This window comes from Arabidopsis lyrata (genome assembly GCF_000004255.2).
Source record: "Arabidopsis lyrata subsp. lyrata unplaced genomic scaffold ARALYscaffold_6, whole genome shotgun sequence".
NCBI lineage: Eukaryota > Viridiplantae > Streptophyta > Magnoliopsida > Brassicales > Brassicaceae > Arabidopsis > Arabidopsis lyrata.
In genome coordinates, this window is record NW_003302550.1 from 1,738,998 (window position 1) to 1,759,676 (window position 20,679).

At 35.3% G+C, this 20,679-nt stretch overlaps 5 protein-coding genes across 7 annotated transcripts; 2 read left to right on the top strand and 3 right to left on the bottom strand.

Annotated features, from left to right (window-relative positions):
* Positions 1–189: 189 nt before the first annotated feature.
* LOC9309248 (protein SAD1/UNC-84 domain protein 1) lies at positions 190–2,785 on the bottom strand. Its single transcript, XM_002873134.2, has 2 exons — positions 1,420–2,785; positions 190–739 (listed from the first exon to the last, which is right to left on the bottom strand). Exons 1-2 carry the CDS (start codon positions 2,509–2,511, stop codon positions 401–403), a joined length of 1,431 nt encoding a protein of 476 aa, XP_002873180.1. The 5' UTR covers positions 2,512–2,785; the 3' UTR covers positions 190–400.
* A 65-nt stretch (positions 2,786–2,850) lies between these two features.
* Positions 2,851–5,189, bottom strand: LOC9309249 (translocase of chloroplast 34, chloroplastic). Of its 2 annotated transcripts, none has more exons than XM_021020353.1 (8): positions 5,053–5,189; positions 4,406–4,523; positions 4,197–4,304; positions 3,974–4,098; positions 3,607–3,871; positions 3,441–3,509; positions 3,190–3,351; positions 2,851–3,091 (listed from the first exon to the last, which is right to left on the bottom strand). In XM_021020353.1, exons 2-8 carry the CDS (start codon positions 4,505–4,507, stop codon positions 2,981–2,983), a joined length of 942 nt encoding a protein of 313 aa, XP_020876012.1. In that variant the 5' UTR covers positions 4,508–4,523; positions 5,053–5,189; the 3' UTR covers positions 2,851–2,980. The 2 variants fall into 2 exon arrangements, with proteins under 2 accessions (XP_020876012.1, XP_020876013.1); XM_021020354.1 differs by lacking the exon at positions 5,053–5,189 and adding an exon at positions 4,653–4,956.
* Positions 5,190–5,343: 154 nt separating this feature from the next.
* On the top strand, positions 5,344–8,842 carry LOC9309250 (coatomer subunit delta). Of its 2 annotated transcripts, none has more exons than XM_002871081.2 (12): positions 5,344–5,443; positions 5,873–5,933; positions 6,026–6,065; positions 6,154–6,377; positions 6,555–6,797; positions 6,875–7,046; positions 7,206–7,504; positions 7,629–7,821; positions 7,910–8,063; positions 8,183–8,245; positions 8,329–8,425; positions 8,539–8,842. In XM_002871081.2, exons 2-12 carry the CDS (start codon positions 5,931–5,933, stop codon positions 8,632–8,634), a joined length of 1,584 nt encoding a protein of 527 aa, XP_002871127.1. In that variant the 5' UTR covers positions 5,344–5,443; positions 5,873–5,930; the 3' UTR covers positions 8,635–8,842. The 2 variants fall into 2 exon arrangements, with proteins under 2 accessions (XP_002871127.1, XP_020875960.1); XM_021020301.1 differs by having other exon boundaries at positions 5,416–5,439; positions 5,869–5,933.
* A 293-nt stretch (positions 8,843–9,135) lies between these two features.
* On the bottom strand, positions 9,136–11,167 carry LOC9307198. Its single transcript, XM_021020345.1, has 7 exons — positions 10,981–11,167; positions 10,791–10,877; positions 10,376–10,564; positions 10,119–10,280; positions 9,985–10,038; positions 9,733–9,867; positions 9,136–9,631 (listed from the first exon to the last, which is right to left on the bottom strand). Exons 1-7 carry the CDS (start codon positions 11,068–11,070, stop codon positions 9,254–9,256), a joined length of 1,095 nt encoding a protein of 364 aa, XP_020876004.1. The 5' UTR covers positions 11,071–11,167; the 3' UTR covers positions 9,136–9,253.
* Positions 11,168–12,874: 1,707 nt separating this feature from the next.
* Positions 12,875–13,666, top strand: LOC110227848 (the record flags this gene model as incomplete). The annotated part of the gene is given in 4 exon segments (XM_021023659.1): positions 12,875–13,017; positions 13,284–13,436; positions 13,584–13,616; positions 13,618–13,666. Coding segments are annotated over 4 exon segments (378 nt in total), but the record flags the coding sequence as incomplete, so codon positions are not given.
* Positions 13,667–20,679: the final 7,013 nt, after the last annotated feature.

Genomic DNA, 20,679 nt, shown 5'->3' on the forward strand with positions numbered 1-20,679 from the left:
GATTTCAAAAATGAAAACTAACTATTTGATTCGGTAAACTTTTGAACTTGATGTGATTTAATTGAATAGGACATTTGAACATAGTTGTATATTCTGCTTGAACAAAACCAACTTGGAGATATCCTTCTAAGATGATGTTATCATATCGAGCCTAGAAGATAGGCAAGATGCGTTTTGAAGATGAACAAATCATTTGGATTTCTTGATTTATGTATTCTGCAACCAAATAAACCAAAAGGTAACACAAAAGAAGACGAATCAAATCAAACAACTCTCTACTAGTCTAATCACAGAATCTGATGCTTTCTTTTTCTTTCCAAAAAAAAAAAAAAAAAAAAAAAAAAACAAGCAACAAAAGAGAATGTGGATGAAGGAATGTTACAATACAGAAGATGTTTGTTTATTCACTTCCAGGTGAAGAGTCCTGATCAAGACTCGTTTCCACAACAGGGACCGGGTCTGATGCACGCCCGTGAACCCTGAACCGGTAGATGCAAGTGTGCGAATCGCTTCCATGGTTTGAGGTGAAGTCTAGCCTGACAGTATCGATTGGACCAGAGTTTGATGAGTCTAAGATGTTGAATGTTTGTGCGTTCGACCTGTCTAGGTCGTAAGTGAACTCTGTTAGAAGTTGCATGTTCTCATTCTCCGCTGAGGATTCCAGTCCTTTTCCTTGTCCTTGCAGCCATCCTGATACACGGCAATCTTTTGGAGCACTCGATCTGTCGTAAGCTACACTCTGTTCATTTTCACAATGCATGAATCCATCAGGTCAGTGTACATATATATTCCCCAAGATAAGAAAGACCCAAAAATGTTCAGAGATTGACTTTTGAGCAGTGAAAACAGTAAGTAATAAGCTTATCCAATTGTCTTCTTTGTTTCATTTCACTCGGTTATTGTCAGTGATGAAATAAACCCAAACAACAAATAGTCTAGTCCCAGTAATTGAAAACAGAAACAGAAGATAACACAAAACCCTCAAAGGATCCATTTATGCATACTATTGAACTCTTTCACAAAGGTTTGAGATTCTTTGATAGAGTGGCCTGTGTAATAAATTCCAAAAAGAGAATGCCACATCAAACAGGCAAAAGGTCTTAAAGAAACTCCTAAAGGTAAAGTGGTACGCACAGAGATGGATTCCTATTCAGTTCAGATCTTTTGCAGCTACGACCTAAACTAACCTCAAGGCTAAACCAAACAATTTCATAAAATGTTTACATTCCCACTATCCGTCACACAGAAAATTCCGTCATCTTTACCGGGCATTTCAATATCAAACCATTCTACACAGAAACTCCTATATATGAGCTAATAATGTTCTTTAAAAATGTAAACAACACAGGTCGTAAGAGCACACAAGAAAGAAAACTGATACTAAGACATAAAGATTTTGCAGTGCAAGAGTATCATTACCTTAGCTACATGCTCCAATGTGAAAGCCTCTGGTATGATTGGTCCTCTCAGCCTGATTTGCACATAGCCATCACTACCTTTCAGAGGAAAACACTGTCCAGGCTCCCCAAAACTCGGAGATAACATCTTAACCGCATTGGTATGAGCGCGTCGCATGGTAGTCGCAAACCAGCTACTCCCTTTTCCAACAAGATAAGGATCTGAATGCTGCATCACAAAAGCACCACCAGAAGCCAATGCATAATCAACTCGGCCAAGGCCATCTGCAGCATGTTTCTCAATCTCTTTCTCCATAATGTCACGAGCATAAGCCCTCAATTCATCAATGCTAATCTCACTAAAAGCAGAATCATCAACATTACCCTTCTTCAGTTCCTCATAAATCCTCTCTAACTCATCTTTCGTCACCCAAGGTTTAGCATTTACTTCACCTACTGACTTCTCTAGAGACTCGGTTCTAGATTCTATCTTCTTCAACTCACTCTGAAATGCAGAAGCTTTCCTCTCGATTTCTTGCCTCAGCGTTTTTGCTTCCCTCTCCATCTTCTTATCAAGTAATTCAACTTGAACCTGCATCGTACTCGTCGTGGCCTTAACAAGACCATCTACTTCCGCAATTCGACTTTCTAATCCCGAAAACGCCATCTCCGTTTCATAAGAAGAAATCGGAGAGGATGGAGAAGAAGCCTTCAGAATCATCTTCCTCGTCAATTGAATTAACCCAACAATGATCAGAAGTGCCCCAAGCTGCTTTGCAAATATCCTCACCACTGTCTTCCACCGCGCTTTCTCAGGCTTAGGAGTCGCAACCTTCCGTGTCCGGCGCTGCGTGGTGGTGGTATTAGTCCCCGTCGCAGCGGAACCAGACCTTCTCGTCACAGGACCCAAATCTTGACCGTGAGATCGATCAACGATAGCCTCACCGCGGCTCAGATCTCTGCTCGTACCACCGGCTTCCCCAACACCACCACCGTTCGCAAGCGATTCGCTTTGCGGGTAATCAAAGTTTGATTTTTTCTCTCCGGAAAGAATCGGCGTCCGTCTAGTCGCCGCCGCCGTATTAGCGGTGATCGACACCGTTGATGCCGACATTTGATCTGGTTTGACTACACAATCGGACCCTTTAGAAAAAAGCAAATCTTTAGACAAATGTCGAAATCAAAACCCTAAATTCACTAGAGATAGTTGGAAAATTCAAAAACTTTATTTGAAATTGAAGAAGAAGAGTAAACGACGTTCTCTGCGAATTCAATTTCAAAAAACTCTGAGCCGTCTTCTCCGTTTGCCCAATTTCCTTTTAACGTCGTTTCGTTTCTTCGTTCCTCTTATGTTTTTTATTTCAAAATTTACATCGCGTCAAAAATAACTGCAGCGGTTACTTTACCATTAATTAAAATATGGAATTAACTCTTTTAATTACGATTTACCAGAGGTTAAAGAAGATAAGAAAACTTTGCGACAGTAAAATATGTGAACAACATTTCTCCAGTCATCACAATTAAAAACTACAGAACAATCTCTCAGATAGACAAGCAAACCAAACAAAACTCGTGTCAACAACTCAAGACCTTCGACTTGCTAAACCGGAGTCCCGCAGCTCCCACGCCGGTTTACTCTCTCTAGTAACATCGGACTTGATTGCTCGAACCAATGGCTTCATCACCAACAAGTACTGTATTTCAAACAAGTAAAAAAGATGAATTAATGATGCAAGATGTTTATCATCAAGTCTTATTCTGTGTTGTTGCTGAATGGTTCAGAGTCGCTTACTTGGAATGCAAAGATCAAAGGAATCAGTCTCTTTCCTCTTTGATTTGGGTTTGGCCCTTCGACCAATTTCTTGTCAACGTGAATCGCCTTGTTGCCATTAAAAGAGATCTCTGTGATTGTGTTGAGCAGATTGGGAATCCAACTAGTCCCGTCTGGAAGAATCTGTCACAGGTTTGGAAAATATGAATTCAAGATTGGTCCAACTACAAGATGCAAGAAATAGATTACGTGGACGAAACCAACCAACTGACCTTTTCATCGCTGTCATTCTTATGACATCTTCCGCTGTTCTCAACAAGAATGATGGGTGTAGATGAACCCTATAGGTTAATGAAGCTATTAATTTCACTACTATTGAAGTAGTTACAGAGATTTGTGTGCGGGTGTAATATACTAGAAAGGAGGAACCCGCAATACCTGCAAATCCTGTTTCTTCAGTTGGGCGCCTGTACGGATAACTTTTAAAAGAGCATCAGATCTTCTGGAGACAAAGCTATTATAATTTAACCCGTCTGGCGGAGAGAACTGAGCATGTGTGAGAACAAGAGCAGACTTTTTCCATATCTCTTTTCCAAATGCATCGGTTATAGCACTGACAACTTGCCTATCAAGGTCATCCACCCGATATACATCCAAACGGTCTACATATAGTAGCACATCTATAGTCATGTTGAGGAGGAATCTGTTCAAATTCAACACCCACGAATCCAAATTAATATACATGACACAAATGAGCCACTAATTAGGAGAATAACTCCTTAGACCTGGAAACAGTTCAACATACCGTTTTATAATGTTGATGGCTTGATCATTCACATATCCTCCCTCAATAAGACCAGGAGTGTCAATGATATTCAATGTAAATCCCGATCTTGAGCGGGAGACCAAGGTAGGCCTCAGTCCTTCAGACTATAAAGAGGGAAATCACACATTATATGAGAAGATTTAAAAGAAAGTTAGGAAATAGTCATGAAGACAAGCCATGAGAAGATCATTAAACTTGGCACCTGGAAAGTACTAACTGCAGCAGCTTTCTCTCCTATAACTGAATTCACAGTTGATGACTTTCCGACACCGCCTTTGCCCATTACAAGGACCGTTAGCGAGCTCACATCCTACACCAGTTTTTTTTTCTTACACATTAGAAGCTAAAACCAGAGAAACATGAAACAAGAAAAATACAGAAAGAAGATGAAGCTAGAAATAAGAAAGGAACCTCTTCTTTAAACTTCCCAAGGATCTCGAGCAATTTAGATTGAGTAGCAGGTGGGAACTGCTGGATACCGATCCATTCACGAGGCGTTTGCAAAGCTGCCATGGACACAAATCCTTACCTACACTTGAAGGAAAGCCAAAAGGATCACCAAAGAGAAGACTTAACCATCAGCTAGAAAACTAAACAATCAGAAGACCAAAGAACAAATTTAGAACACCAAAGAAGAAAAACAAGTAATCGCCCATACAAGAAAAAGTTGTCTGATTCCACTATTTGAATCAATCCTACGACTTTCTAGCAAGTAATGTCTCTGAAAATCAAAAAGAAGAAAACTTTTTTACTAACAACAAAAACCCTTAAACTTCATCTTGATTTGTCTCCATCAGTTTCTTTTTTCGAGATCTTTAAATGAATATAATCTCATTGCTATAGAAAAGAACATGGCGCAAGTGGGCAAACCAAGAACTAATAACTTAAGCACTAAACTAATCAAGTATTGACAGATAATCAGAGTCCTAAATCCTGAACTTGGTCAAAAGCCAAAATATCAAATGAGCATACTTCAGATCAAATGAGGATACTTGTAAGTGAACAAAGTGAAAACCGGATAAAGCAAGAAAACGAGAGAGATAGAGAGGGTAACCCACCTGAGCTAGAGTTATTAGTGGCGGATATTCGTCGCCGGATTCGCTGACCTCGTATCAAATTAAAACCCTAGACTTGAAATTGACTTTTGAAGATGATTGATTGCTACAAATCTCAGTACAGAGTTAAAAGGACATTCCTTTCAAATTCAACCGGATTAAACCGAACGTCGTCGGTCTTCACCAATGACGAATTTGCCCTTTTCGCATTTTGTTAAATAATTTCATGCTGTGAAAATTATAATATACGATGGGCTGAAAAGCCCAATAAGCCACTGAAACGGCCCAAGTGGATCGTCTTCTCTTGACACACTAGGATTTAATCTTTTCATCTTTTTTACTCGGCGAGCTTGTGAAGAAACTGGTGATTTCATCTCCTTCGATCACTCCCAAGGTATCGTCTTGTTCTCTCGCTCTTCGTCTTCGTTTCTGGTCATGATTTTCGTTTTCCTTTGTATGAACTGCATTACTGCGGAAGTTTTCTGGATCTCCATCTTAGGAATTTTCTCCTTCTTCTAAATTTCGCGATCCTGTTTCATGAATTTGATCCGCTTGTGTTGATTTCGATTCTACAGTTTTGTTTTTCGATTATGAGCCTCTGATTCTCTTAGATCCGTTGGATCTGCGGGATTTCATCTGAGTTTCTTTTTGTATTGTTGATTCGCTAGTCTAGTTTCGTTTGGATTCGTGTATTCGTTCCTTACCAGATGCTAGATCTCTTCCCCTGCTTACGTGATTTATGATCTCGAAGATCAAATCTCGTTTGTTTCTTCTGATCTCGCTCTAACTGGATTTACTCTAACATTGGTGCTTTGTATTTCAGATTCACATTACCTTTCTTATAGCTGCTGAGATTGTTCGAACCTGAATAGCAAATCAAAATGGTATTGCGTTCTGTTCTATGAATTTTTTGTTTGATGAGTTTTCTGGTTTGATTATTGGCAACTTTACTAAATTTGTAACATGTGCTTTATAGGTCGTGCTTGCTGCTTCCATTGTGGTCAAGTCTGGGAAAGGTGAATTCTACGTCTATCTTTTATTTTGTCTTCGAATTCTAGTTTTTCATTACTTTTGCGTTTTCTCTAACTTTGTTCTTTTATATAGTGCTTGTTTCCAGACAATATGTGGATATGTCCCGTATCAGAATCGAAGGTCTTCTTGCAGCTTTTCCTAAGCTGGTTGGAATGGGAAAGCAGCATACCTATATTGAGACAGAGAATGTGCGATATGTTTATCAGCCTATTGAAGCTCTTTTCCTGCTTCTTGTTACAACTAAGCAGAGTAACATTCTAGAAGATTTGGCCACCCTCACATTGCTCTCCAAACTTGTATGCTTCTTTCTTCTTTTATTTTTTAGTTCTTCTACTTTATTTGAGGAGTTTTTTCCTTGCGTCTGGATGTGTACTGGTTCTTAGTTCTTTTGAAAAGTGAGTGTTCCTAGTGCTGTTAGCACCTTATCTTCATTGCAGCCAAGGCATGCAGTTTGATCATTTGAGTGTTTCTAGGTACCTGAGTATTCCATGTCTTTAGATGAAGAAGGGATTTCCAGGGCTTCTTTTGAGCTGATATTTGCATTTGATGAAGTCATATCTCTTGGGCACAAGGAAAGTGTGACAGTTGCCCAGGTGAAGCAGTATTGTGAAATGGAAAGTCATGAGGAGAAGTTGCATAAACTGGTAATGCAGAGCAAGATCAATGACACTAAAGACGTGATGAAGCGTAAGGCTAATGAGATTGACAAAAGCAAGGTACATGACAGGAGTGCACCCTGCTGTTTTATGCTATTTTTTGTAACTCCTATTAATATTTCTTATGTAATTCCCAGATTGAAAAGAATAAGCCAGGATATTCGTCCATTAGTTCAATGGGATCTGGAAGACTTGAAAGTAGTTTCAGTGAATTGGGCATATCCAGTGGTGGTGGTGGCGGTGGTTTTGGAAGTGGTTCTGGGTTTGGCATGATTTCAGATGTCGACCCTATCAATACCAAACCAAAAGGTTAGTGTGCTTTAACTAGTGGATCTTTCACAGGACCGTTCAATCCCAAGTATTCAAATCGAAATGCCCTTCCATCTATGGTTTCTTAAGTGCCTCTATATATATACTTGATTTCGATATGAAAATCTAAATTCTTATCCACCGTGCTTAACTTCACAGATCGATCACGGTCTTCTGTTACTGCTCCTCCTAAGAGTTCTGGCATGAAACTTGGCAAGTCGGGCAAGAACCAGTTAATGGAGTCCCTTAAAGCAGAAGGTGAAGACATCATTGAAGATGTTAAGCCTACTGGCCAATCCAAAGCAGCTGCCCCACCTCCAACTGATCCTTTCACATTAACTGTCGAAGAGAAGCTCAATGTTATATTGAGACGAGATGGTGGAATCAGTTCCTTTGATATGCAGGGAACCCTGTCACTTCAAATTCTTAACCAAGAAGATGGATTTGTCCAAGTCCAGGTACTCCAACGTTCTTTCTTAACTATTTCCAAGAGTTTCCTAGGCATTTTACAGTTTTCTTAAATAGATCACTTTCTGTATTTTATCTTTGTATGAATACAGCTATGTTTTACTTTGTCTTCAGATCGCAACCGGTGAAAATCCCGAAATTCTTTTCAAGACCCATCCCAACATCAACCGAGATATGTTCAATAATGAGAATATTCTAGGGCTGAAGAGACCTGATCAGCCATTTCCCACTGGTCAAGGTGGAGATGGTGTTGGTCTTCTCAGGTGGAGAATGCAAAAAGCAGACGAGTCAATGGTGCCACTAACAAGTAAGGCTGTGGAGGTTATCGTGTCTGTTTTTGACAGGTTTACATGTATATGTTTGTCCCATTCATGCAAATCTTTTGTCTGGTGCAGTAAACTGCTGGCCTTCTGTCTCTGGAAATGAGACATATGTCAGCCTCGAGTATGAAGCTTCATCCATTTTTGATCTGACCAATGTAATCATCTCCGTACCACTTCCTGCACTGAGAGAGGCACCCAGCGTTAGACAATGTGATGGGGAGTGGAGGTTTGAAATAGAATTTGACTTTTTTTCACGCTGGTTATCTCTTTATTTGTTCTGAGATGAAACTCATAATTGTTTAAACCAATCTTAAGAACCAACCATATCTTTGTTTCTAATATCAGGTATAACCCAAGAAATTCTGTTCTGGAATGGTCTATACTTCTTATTGACAACTCCAACCGCAGGTAACTAATAACGACATCATCTGCTTAAAACTACAGTAGAGTTTTGTTTGTCATGTGTATAATAAATGAATATCTTGTTGCAGTGGGTCAATGGAGTTTGTTGTGCCACCAGTGGATTCATCCGTGTTCTTCCCCATCTCTGTTCAGTTTGCAGCCACAAGTACCTACAGTGGCTTGAAGGTATGAATCTTGGTCCTCTGGACAAAACCCAAGTTCCATATTTTGGTTTAAATGAGAATTCAAGGCATTTTTATGTTGGATTACAAATGAGAGGCTTGTTCACAACGGTGCAGGTGACTGGAATGATACCTCTGGGAGGCGGTGGTGGTGCGGCTCCAAGGTTTGTGCAGAGGACGCAGCTGATTGCACAGAGTTACCAAGTCATATGAGATGCTCCTTTTGGAGCCTCGGTTGTTTTTATTTGCTTCTATACTATCTGGTGTTGGATTTCTCTCTTTTTTGTATGCCAAAAGTACAATCTTAATTTTCTCGGATTTTGCTAGGACTTCTTTCTCAGCTTACTTCTAAGACATTATACTTATTCATATCTTTTGTTTTTGCCAACTTCTTTTTCAATGTTAAGGATATAAACTACAATTACAGTCTCGCTTTCTTACTTCTTTCACAGGTAACCAAAAGATTCATTGCCATTTCATTGCAAATCATACAAACATTATTCATTTACACATTTTTGTGTCGTTATTTAATTAAAGATTGCATCTATATATTTAACATAAATCAGTTCTAATAGTTGAAACCCAAGTTTTAATCACAAAAAAAAAAACATATTAACCAAAATAATTATTTAGTTAACTAATGTACTAGCTACGTAATTAATGAAATAGAATGATAAACCAATCTTATACAACCACTTCAAATCGGAGATCACATGCAGAGGTTATCTTTCAGTTAATATAGAGATATATAAGATTTTAATACTTGAACATGATAGCTGAAGTCCGATAAATAATTTTTATTCGAATAACCAAGAACATCACTTAGTAAATATTAGATCCCACAAGAATTTCCTCCAGGTCCACCATATTTGAACAAAATTAACTTCTTTCCATCTTTTAGACCATAACATTTGTTACTGTCTAAAAGTTTCTCTAACTTATATTGGTCACTTCCCTTGACCACAAAATCATTATCTATGAACTTAACTTCTCCAACACGTGCCGATCCTGCGTCATCGTCAGTTGGGAAATGACCATTACCCATTGGTGGGCTTTGACCAGAAGGAGAAGCCTGGACTGATCCTGTAACTCCAACTATGTTTGCACTCTTACTAATAAGATCAAATAGTTCTTTTGGCCAATAGCCTATATGTACATCTGGTTCATTGCTTCTTATATCTGTAGTCCACCAATTTCCTGTTTTTTTGTCCTTTAATCAATAGATAAATTAAAATATATATACTGTGTTAGGTTTTCTATACTACAAAAATCATAGTATTTGTTTCAAGAAGAATGTATTTATTATATAACCTGTTGAATAGAAACAGAAATAGCTCTTTCTCCTCCTGCGGGGAGTTGAGGTAAAGGCCCACTTAAATGATCAGTTTTTGATACTTGAACAAAACCACGACATATTGTATTATAACAACCTGCTCCGTTAGCTCCCTGTTTTTGTTTAGCGTTAATATTTTTAATTTAGTTCTTATGGTATTTGAAAATAGTTAGAATTGGTGTACATAAGAGGCCATCAACATATATATATATATCTATCGATAAATGTACCTTCCAAAACCCATAACTCCATGCACGTCCGTCACCAAATAAACTTGGATTTATCTGTGAACTAAATTAGTGTATTCTCTTTTTAAAACAAATTTATATTAAACAATCTAAAAATATTATAAAAATAAATTTACCATCCAACCGGTTTGGATAAAATTAACTTTATTGTAGATTCCACTGCCAATATATATGTGAGCATATGAAGCTTGATCTCTACTAATATTCAAGTCATGCACACTAAGCGAAGCTATCACACCACGGTAAGGACCTTGATCTGTTGTTCTAACTCCAGCAATCTTCAAATGTTCAAATTTATAACAAGTTTATTATATCCTACACATTTTAAACATATTCATAATTGTAACTCAAATATTCATGTAGATTTGCTTACATGTGTCCCATGACTATCGGCTGTAAGCGGATTTAAGTGTTTTTCTGTCCAATATTGAGCATTTGCAACATATCTTTTTGTATTTCTCAGTATAGGAACTGTTCCATTTGGACACTCGATGATATTTTCCCTTTCACTTTCACGTTTAACTTGATTTTTTGGTTTGGAGATGGAGAAAGATGGTTCCAACTACACAAAATTAAAGAGTTACAAGATAGATACATGAGGTGAGAACTAGACCAAATTAGATAATTGAAGTTTTATATTTGGCACAAACTATATAAAAAACATGTATTTGGGATAAACAAGTATGTATTATTCTATACCTTAAGAAGATGCATAGTCTAGAAAATATGTTATTGTTCTACTAAGAGAGAGAAAAACCCATGTAAAATGTAATTTTGTGAATAAATACCTGAATTTTATGATTTTTAAGTAGTGGATGACTTAACGACGGTTGTTTATATATATCCACACAATCATATATGGTGTTCTCATTTAACTATAAAATTGAGATCAATATCATAAATTAATATTAAAATATATATATGAGATAAATATCATAAATTGATCTAAAAAATATTAATTTGAGACTTTCAGTTTACCTTTACAGATATCAAATCTCTTACATTTCCTTTAGATTGAACTATTGAAACTATGAAGATGAATCCGACGAGTTTAAAAACAAAATCCATAGATTACAGATCAATATTTTCTTGAAAGCTTCCTAATAATTTCGTTGTTTTGAGATGTACATTTTACACCCAAATATTGAAGTATTTATATTACTTAAAGGTGTTCAAACTATGTTTGGTTATAGTTTCTAGTTATCTTTTTATTTATTTTCTTATATCTATATATAGATTTTAAATATATTATCATATAAATAAATAACAAAATTACACTTTTCCCATATGGATCCATAGATTTTGTTTTCTAGACATTTGTCCACTTTCTTTTTATTTTGTTTATAAATTAATTAATTACTTTAATGTTCTGAATTTTTTGCTTTTCCAATAATTTGTTTCTTATTTGTAATAGTTTTTAATCTATTGAGATTGAATTTCATATACATAAATGAATATTTTCTCCATCTTACTAGTTTACTAGCATTTCAAAAAGGAACAATATACATAAAAAAAAAAACTTTATTATCTCTTAACTGGTCCATTTTACTTGTTAATAAAAAAGTATTACTCAACTTGGATTTTTTTTACAAAACAATTAGTATACACATTAATATGTGTAATTTTCTAAAACAATTAGTATACACTTTTAACATACAAAACTAATGGCCCACTTGTTTTTTAACAATTGATAAACACTTCTTAAAATGTGCTTAATTGTTTGGTTTACCTGTTTTGTTTCTCTTTTCTTATACACTTCAATTTAGTTTTATTGTGTTCAGATTTCATATACATAAATAAATAAATAAGAGATTGTATCTTATTAATGCTCCACTTAATTTATTCTTTATATATATTGATGCACTTTGCTTTGAGAAGAAATTAATAAATACAGCTTTAATATGCTTACTTTACTTAATTTTTGGTTTATTAACTGCAGCAAATTATGTGTTATTTTTTCTGCTTTCTGAAGTATTTTGTCGTTTGTTTGTTAATTCAAAAGTATCGTAGATGCCATATTTTCATCACAAATTATGGTCTCTTGGAAAATGTTGCAAATCAAAAATAGCACATTCACTTTGCTGTAATATTTCGAAATTTCAAGGCTAACCTACTAAGTAACACATATATGCATAGATCTTCATTTTTGTTGTATTGTGATTCTAAAAATGTTTATCTTGTTTTTCAGATACAATCTAATTGATCATCTACCACTTACTCTTATTTAACTCATGTTACTAGCTGTATAAGTATAGCTCATGAAAATATATAGCAGTGAGTCAGTGACGTATATATAGTCGCAAAAACACTTAAAACCGAGGAAGCAAGTACGGTACGTATAATTTAGCATAGGCGATAATACGAAGCAAGAAATCATATAGATGGATACAAGTGTGTATCTAAAACACACACAACTTTCAGATTGAAGAAAATCTTAATTTCATTCTCAGCTGGGGCAAATATTAAAATGACAAAATTTCGTCTATAAGAAGAACAAGCATAATAAATTTTACCGGAGGAGGAGGAGAGGAGCTATATGTCTACTATTTTTAGTTTTTAAACCAATCAGAGTGCGCCACTTCATACCTCACTTTTACCAATCTCGCGATTTCACACCCACTCTCATCCCTCTCGCGTTGAGCGCGTGTCTCCGTTTTCTAAAGGGGTTGCCTACAAAAATCATGCTTTTTGTAGGCAACGCTCTTCATTATGAAAATCCCATCGCGCGTCTTATTTTTTTTTGGTTTTCTTCTCTAAACCAGTATAAACCGAACTCAAATCAATTCTAATTTCAAAACCAAATAAAACCCATCGCTGTGACTGTGACTGTGACGCCGCCGGCGAAAACAAAAAAACTCGGCGACTGTAATAACAACAAAAATGGAGACGACACAGTTGGAAGAGAAATCAAATCGAAAATAGCCAAGAGAATGTTGAAAACCCCCTCAAATCCGATGCTTCCTTTGATTCCAACAACCTCCAAAAGCCCATCTGGTGAAATCTTCATTTCGAGGAGTATTACAAGGTACCTCTATAGAATCAATGACACTTCCATGGATTTTGAAACTTTGCTTCTAAACAACACTGTTGTGGTGTGTATAAGGAACAAAGGATAGTGAAAGCTGAAGAGTTTATGGAGTTTCTTCATAAGCCATTACCTGCTGCTTTCAGAGTTAATTTTGTGATGAGATTCGATTAAAATTGGAGAATAATTTCATGAAATCTCTTCAGGCTGAGGTAAATTCATGACCCTTTTTTTTTTTCTAGTGTCTCATTGATAGTCTACATAAGAAAGCACTCAGATGTTGGTTTTTGTTTTCCATACTTAAGGCTATAGAGAGTGGTGAATTGGAGGCTATCAAGCCTTTGCCTTGGTTCCCTAAGAATCTTTCTTTTCACGGAAGGAGATTAGGAAAAACCAGATTCTTGAGAGGTACATTTTCATGCCACTTGCTTCAGAACAAGTATTCAATTCCATTCCCTTACTTGTGTTAGTTCATGCTTTCTCCTAGTTATTTAGCCTTTTTTTTTTATCGGGTTCTTATTCAGCGCTTGAGAAATGTACCACTTATTATGATTTTGTTTCAGCTGTCAAGAGACAAGGCCCGTTTTACTATCATGGTCAGCTTCTTGTCCCAAACCACATTGTTGCAAGGTTTTGTAATCAAATTTGTTTGTGTGTCTTTGTTGCAGGTTTCAAGAGCTCATGTAGATAATGACGTCTTTCTACAAGAAGCTGTGGCTAGATACAAAGTATTTCTCTACTTGATCAAAGGTAACCGAGAAAGGTCGATTAAACTTTTCTGTGTTCCGACTTACGATATTGATCTTATCTGGCACACACATCAGCTTCATGCTCACTCCTACTGCAATGATTTGACTAAGATGATTGGTAAGGTCTTGGATTACATTCTGGGAAACATTACATCTTTGCCTCCAAGAACTTTTGCAGCTAAAGGATCTTATCCAGACGTTTGAAAGTCCGTTGCTATCACCTGTAAAGCTAATTTTATTGCTTCCTTTTTTATTAGTTTTGGTAGTAATACTTATTTTGTTCTCCCAGAAAAAGGAATAGCAAAACTCATTGAAGCTGGACAGGTCTGGATAAGAAGATGCTCTTCTTTGTATTTGTATTCGCTGCACTGCTATCTCTTGCTATATACATAACCTGTTTCTTGTTTTTATTTAGCAGATGCCCTTGGCTGCTGTAGTGATTATGGCCTGCAGTCGTACAGACTATCTTGAAAGGACAGTTAAATCAGTTTTAACGTGAGATACTAGACTGCTTCAATTTTTACAGCAAAACTTTATTGAACTGTGAACTGTCTAATGGCTAATTCTTTTTTTTTACAGATATCAAAGTCCCGTTGCTTGAAAATATCCTCTATTTTTATCTCAGGTACTTAATTTCGTACAATTGTAGGGTGGTTGTCTCTTACTTAGTTTGATATTCAATGAATTAGTAACCATGGTCTTCACGAACGACAAATTTTCTGACAGGATGGATCTGATCAAGCCGTCAAGATCAAGGCCTTGAGCTATAATCAACTAACATATATGCAGGTAATTTTATTCTAGTGTGATTTTCTCCTTACTGTTCAAGTAATTTTGTCATGTAGATAAGTGAGGATGAAGGCTCTTTTTCCTTTTTTTTAGCACTTGGATTTTGAACCAGTGATCACTGAAAGGCCTGGCGAACTGATTGCGTACTACAAGATTGCACGTAAGGACTGGTTTCTCCTTTCTCTGCGTCCCTCTAGCTCCATTACTGAAACACTTTTTAATACAGGTCACTACAAGTGGGCACTGGACCAGTTGTTCTACAAACACAAATTTGGCCGAGTGACTATATGAGAAGGTGACGCCTTTTAACATTTCTCCCTCATTGTACATTGCTGTTGTACTGTTTAAGAGGGGCTTTCTGTACCTTGTGGAGTATTGCTTAAGAGAGGTTGTCTGTCTCTTTAATAGATGATATGGAAATTGCTCCATACTTCTTTGATTACTTTGAGGCTTAGGGATAAGTATGTTACCTACTGAAGCTAGACTATTATAGTGTAAGTTTCTACAGAGCATACAAATGTTTTTATAGTGTTTCTCATTCTTTTATGGTGCAACCATGTGTTAGAACCATATCCTGATGACTATAGTTTGACGCTTCTAAGACTTTTCTTAACAAATATCCACTTACTGGGATTATGCTGTATATCATATGAGTTCCCATTATCATAGTTGTTCTGTTTCTTTTTTACTTCTATTAAATTGGCCTATGCTCGCTGCATATGACTTCTGCTTTCTGTATGAAAAATGTATTATTGCAGGGGAAATTCGGTATAGCTGGACATAGCCATCAGTTGTTTCATGTTCTGATTGTTGTTGGTGCGTTCACGCACTATAGAGCTGGGCTTTGTGTATCTTAAGTGGAGAGACATTGAAAGATGTTGAAGATGAAGATTAAAGATGAAGGAAGATTAGATGGAAATCTCTGATGTTTTAAATCTTGTTTGTAGCTTCATATAAAAGTTGGATTATGTAAAGTCTATGTGTAATCAATTGTTCAATTTTTCTTCTTTATTCAACAAAATAATTCATATGTTCTTGCAAGTTGGGATGTCTAGAAGACTAGAACCAACAAGGATGTCTCTTGCTAGTTAATTTATATGACAAAAGGCTGAAACATGAACTTTTTAAAATGATTCCACTCTTGATTGCACCATTCAACGTATCATTTTGAAGGTTGTATTTGTATATGTTGAGTGTAGAACTTTAGTCTTAATGACGCTAATACCATGCTTTCTTTCAAACAGAGCTAATTAGAAAGAAATTAGATGAGAGACGTCGCCTGAGTATGGCTCATGATGTGGTATGTCTGATTTTCTTTAGTCACATGTATCATGTATGGGTGCGTATTAAGTTGATTGCTTTCTGATCTTGGTGTTTCTTCACATAGAATTTATTTTCCAGTTATCTGATGCAGGCTAAGGGAATGAATTATCTTCACAACTGCAATCCTCCAATTGTGCATAGAGATCTAAAATCTCCAAACTTGTTGGTTGACAAAAAAATATACAGTCAAGGTTTGAATCGAAATTAGAAACTGTTGTGTCCAATGTCTTGAGTTTGATATTTTAGTAACATCATTCCTCTTCTATGAAGAGTATACTCCCTCTGTTCTTAAAAAATTGATGTTATAGCTTTGGTTGTTTGTTCCACAAAAATTGATTTTCTAGTATTTTATTTTATTTTTATTGACTTATAATAGTAAATTGTAAACTTCAAGATACAATGATTATAAATCATTAACTTTCTTAGACTACTATTGGTTGATAAATATTAAAAATATTTAAAATTAAAAATAATGTTGAAATGATTAAACAATGATTTTGAATTTTTAATATGTGTGAAAACTCCAAAACATCAAACAATTAGGAACAGAGGAAGTATATGATAACCCTAAGTACGGTCCCTACTACGAGTAATTATTCAATGGATAGTTGCGCGAGTGGGAACATGACAGTATTCGATGAACCTTAGCGGATCAAATGATATAAACATGCCGTATATATTTATTGTCCAAGTTGGGTTAATTATAACTTGATAAATAAATTAATGACAACTCATTGACTATCCGGAAGAATCTGAAAATCTTTAGGGATAGAAGAATTTGATCTTGACTGCTGACCTTTCTTTCATCTTTTCTAACTGGAAAAGCATAAAAGAAAAAGAAACATCTTGTTCATATGAAATCATCTAACGATACCATATTTGAAAAAGACAAAAAAAGAAAGATATTTCTTTGTTTGTCAACATAAAGAAACCAAAGAAGAAAAAAAAAGAGAGATAAGATGCAAGCATGTTGCATGGCATTGGTATAGAAATCACATGCAGAAATACGAATGTTTGAATAGACAAATTTTCCCTATCAAATTCAAGTGATTTTCTTACAAGTGATTCAAATTCAAATTTTTATTTATATATACAAGTGATTTTCTTACTCCACCTAGTCGTCGTCTTTGCTGCCTTGATCAATAGACAAATGTTTAGATAATTACTATATATCTAAAGGTGAATGAAAGTCGGAACCATGTAACGGATTCAGATTGGTGCAGATCAAATTCCATAGGTAGAAGAAATATTTGGATTTATGGGCAGCATGGTTTAGTCTTTTACACGTGGACATGTCCTTCTTTTAGCTTTGTTTCCTCTTTGAATTCGATTACTAACTATTTGGTTTGCTTTATTCTTTATCCTCCACCGCCAAAACATTTATACTATGTTCGATTAATTGTTTAATCTTAGTCATTATTGTTTCCTCTTTGAATTCGATTATTGTTTTAACCGAAGATTTTGTCTACGTAACTTTTTAATACTGAACGAGAATAATTAGTAATTAGTAATTACTTCTCTTTTTTTTTTTTGCAGCAAAGACGACTAGAGTTAAGAGGAGGTGTCCAAACGTAAGGTGATATGTAACGGAAAAACATTCATTATGTGTCCTAAGTCCTAACTATCAATTGATAATTACAAGTTTTCTGACACATACGTTAGTCATTCATTTATTCCCATCTAATATTAGTTAGGCCCAAATTCAAAAATTAAACCCGACCCATTAACATTTTTGCATCAAAATTTATGTGACACTAATTAAGAATCTAGAAGACTATGAACCTATGGTGAGGGAGACGCTTCTGATTTTTTATTCAGTTTTAAACCTCACACGCCCGCTCACAGCCTCACCACGCCATAACGTCGAGAACGGAATCATTTTTGGTTTACAGACCACTTAAACAATTCTGATTAGCATTTAATACTCTTGTTAGATTTAATATATATTTTATTTTTTTCCCCAGTAACATGTAGAATTGTATTCAAACTCAAATGGCGTTACACGAAAAAAATGGCACAACTATCAAAATATATGTTGGTTGCATCGATATTGTGCAAAATTTTATAAATAAAATGATAGTGTATATGTATGATTCCAGTAAATGAACACCACTACACCAGTATTAATGTACTTCCAACTGCTATAGTGCCAAAAATCTCGATTTCTTTCTTTCACCAATATCATCTCTCGGAAAACAAAATCCTTGTTAAAATAGGATACGTAAAATATTCTACCCAGTTGTTGTTGTTGTTGTAAAGCATGATTTTAGTGTTTAAATCGATTATTAAACGGTAGATTAAAGTTGAAAACCCTCAACTATTTCGTGGCATTCATACTCATGAATTGGCGCTCTACACGATATGAAATTTTTGACTCATATGTTGTCAGTAACTGCAGCTTTTAGGGAAGTTTCGTATTGTTATATTAATCCACCCACCCCACCAAAATCCAAAAGTGTTTATCTTCGTCACACCGAAGTGTTACGTTGATATAGTATAATTATACGTGTGTGTATCAAAGAATCTGCAGCATCTTTGGTTATACACAGTTAAACATTCATATCCAATTCTATAATATAGAAACATATTAGACATGCATTGAGTCAAATAATCTCAATGATATCACCTAGTTTAGTTTCTTAATTTCCTTTTTATTTTTGTAATCTTTTGACTAAAATAATGGAAGACGACAAATATGGTTGACCTTGTCCGGGTTGGAAAATGTTACATAATTAGAAAGCTTAGGAATCTTATGACTTGAGATACCTTTACACGTAGAAGCTACAATATTGGAGCCAAACCACTATCAGAATTATCGTATTATTATTATCGTGATTATTATTCTAATCTATATATGTTAATATACATGCTAATGTTATTATGATTGTAATTTGTAAATATATACATGAATATTAATATTCTACATGTAAGTGCAAAACTAGGATGCAAATAAACGATGCAGTGACAACAACCAACATCTTAATCATTTTTGTATATTTCATTCACTACCACAAAAAGCATTTTTCAAACATAACATTATATTCAAACGTCAGGCGGTTTACCTAAACTGCTATGTAAACACTTCATTTCGGTCTCTCCTCAATCAGACTCAAAACTAAAACTTTGAAGAGGCGACTATCATTGTTAAATCAAATTGTATTTCATTGATTCATTCGCCATTGAATGACTAAGATACGTCACACGTGGATTACTTACGGTTACGATTAATTTTCTTATTTTTTTCTTGGTAATATTCTATGTTTAAATTTGTCCCATCATTTCATGGGAGTGACTAATCTTCTTTGGCATTTTCTACGTAATCAACGATTCGAATAATAATCTTCAATATATGCTGCAAAGAGTGTTTCAAAATTCTTACTAGCAATTTACTCACACTAACAACTTTTTCCAATTCTTGACTCCGGCAAGGAGGAGGTTCATATCTTTTCTTAACTTCGAAGCTGTTTACCAATTCAAGTGACCCTAAATTCATAAATATAAAGAAAAATGGTTCAAATCATTAATTATCTTGTTCCTTGTACATAAAGTAAATTCACATATATAGTGGCATTGGCAATAAGGATTACCAAATGTATATAATTTAATGTGATAAGCAAAGTTTAACTTAAACAAAAAAAATTCAGAAATAAAATGTTCTTGAGATTACTATTATAATCTTGTGATTAACAAAAAATGTTAACAAACGTGATTATAATCTTGTGATTTTCCGATCCTACCAAAAAAAAAAATCTTGTGATTTTCCGAAGAGCATAAGTTTTGTTCAAATGGCCCAATAACAATTTAAAAATATGTTAAGTAGTCAGTAAAGAAATGTGTAATATGTTAAGTAGTCAGTAAAAATATTGGAGCAGGTAATAATTTTACGGAAAAATTAATGATTTGGTCTATAAACGCAAAGAAATGTGTAATTCTTGAGTAAGTGCTTTTCCTTCGTACTCTGTTCTTGAACTTAATAAGGAAAAAAAGTGCTACCCATTTTGAGATTACATTCTTCTATGTTGCCTTAATCCTTCCACTCTAATTTGAGCTACTGCTCTTTCAGGTTCCTTTGGCATGGTAAGAACTTTTTTTGTCAGAATCTTACACAGCTGACTTTTTTACGCTCTAAAAATTTGGTTGTTACTTTTGATCTCTTTGGTGTTAAAAAAGACAAAATCATTATATCCGTGACTGTCATAAATTAAACTTCGACAAAAAAGTGTCCCAAAGTTAGATACTTGTCTTCATATCATAAATTTGTCTTCCTGTTCGAATTTTCCAATTTATCACTAGAAGAATTCCGTTTTTGATTATTGCAGTAATATTCTCTATCAATTTCAGTATGTTGCTGTGAAAATTCTCATGGAGCAAGACTTCCATGCTGAGCGCGTCAATGAGTTCTTGAGAGAGGTGCAAAACTAAAATTTGATCTTGTTTTTAGTAATAGACTTGGTGTACAAATCCTTCCATGATCTTGATTCGCTGTCAGGTTGCGATAATGAAGCGCCTTCGCCACCCTAACATTGTTCTCTTCATGGGTGCGGTCACTCAACCTCCAAATTTGTCAATAGTGACAGAATATTTGTCAAGGTATATAGCTGCCTAGATTTTGAAGGTTGTATTTGTATATGTTGAGTGTAGAACTTTAGTCTTAATGACGCTAATACCATGCTTTCTTTCAAACAGAGCTAATTAGAAAGAAATTAGATGAGAGACGTGGCCTGGAGTATAGGCTCATGATGTGGTATGTCTGACTTAACTATAGTCACATGTATCATGTATGGGTGCGTA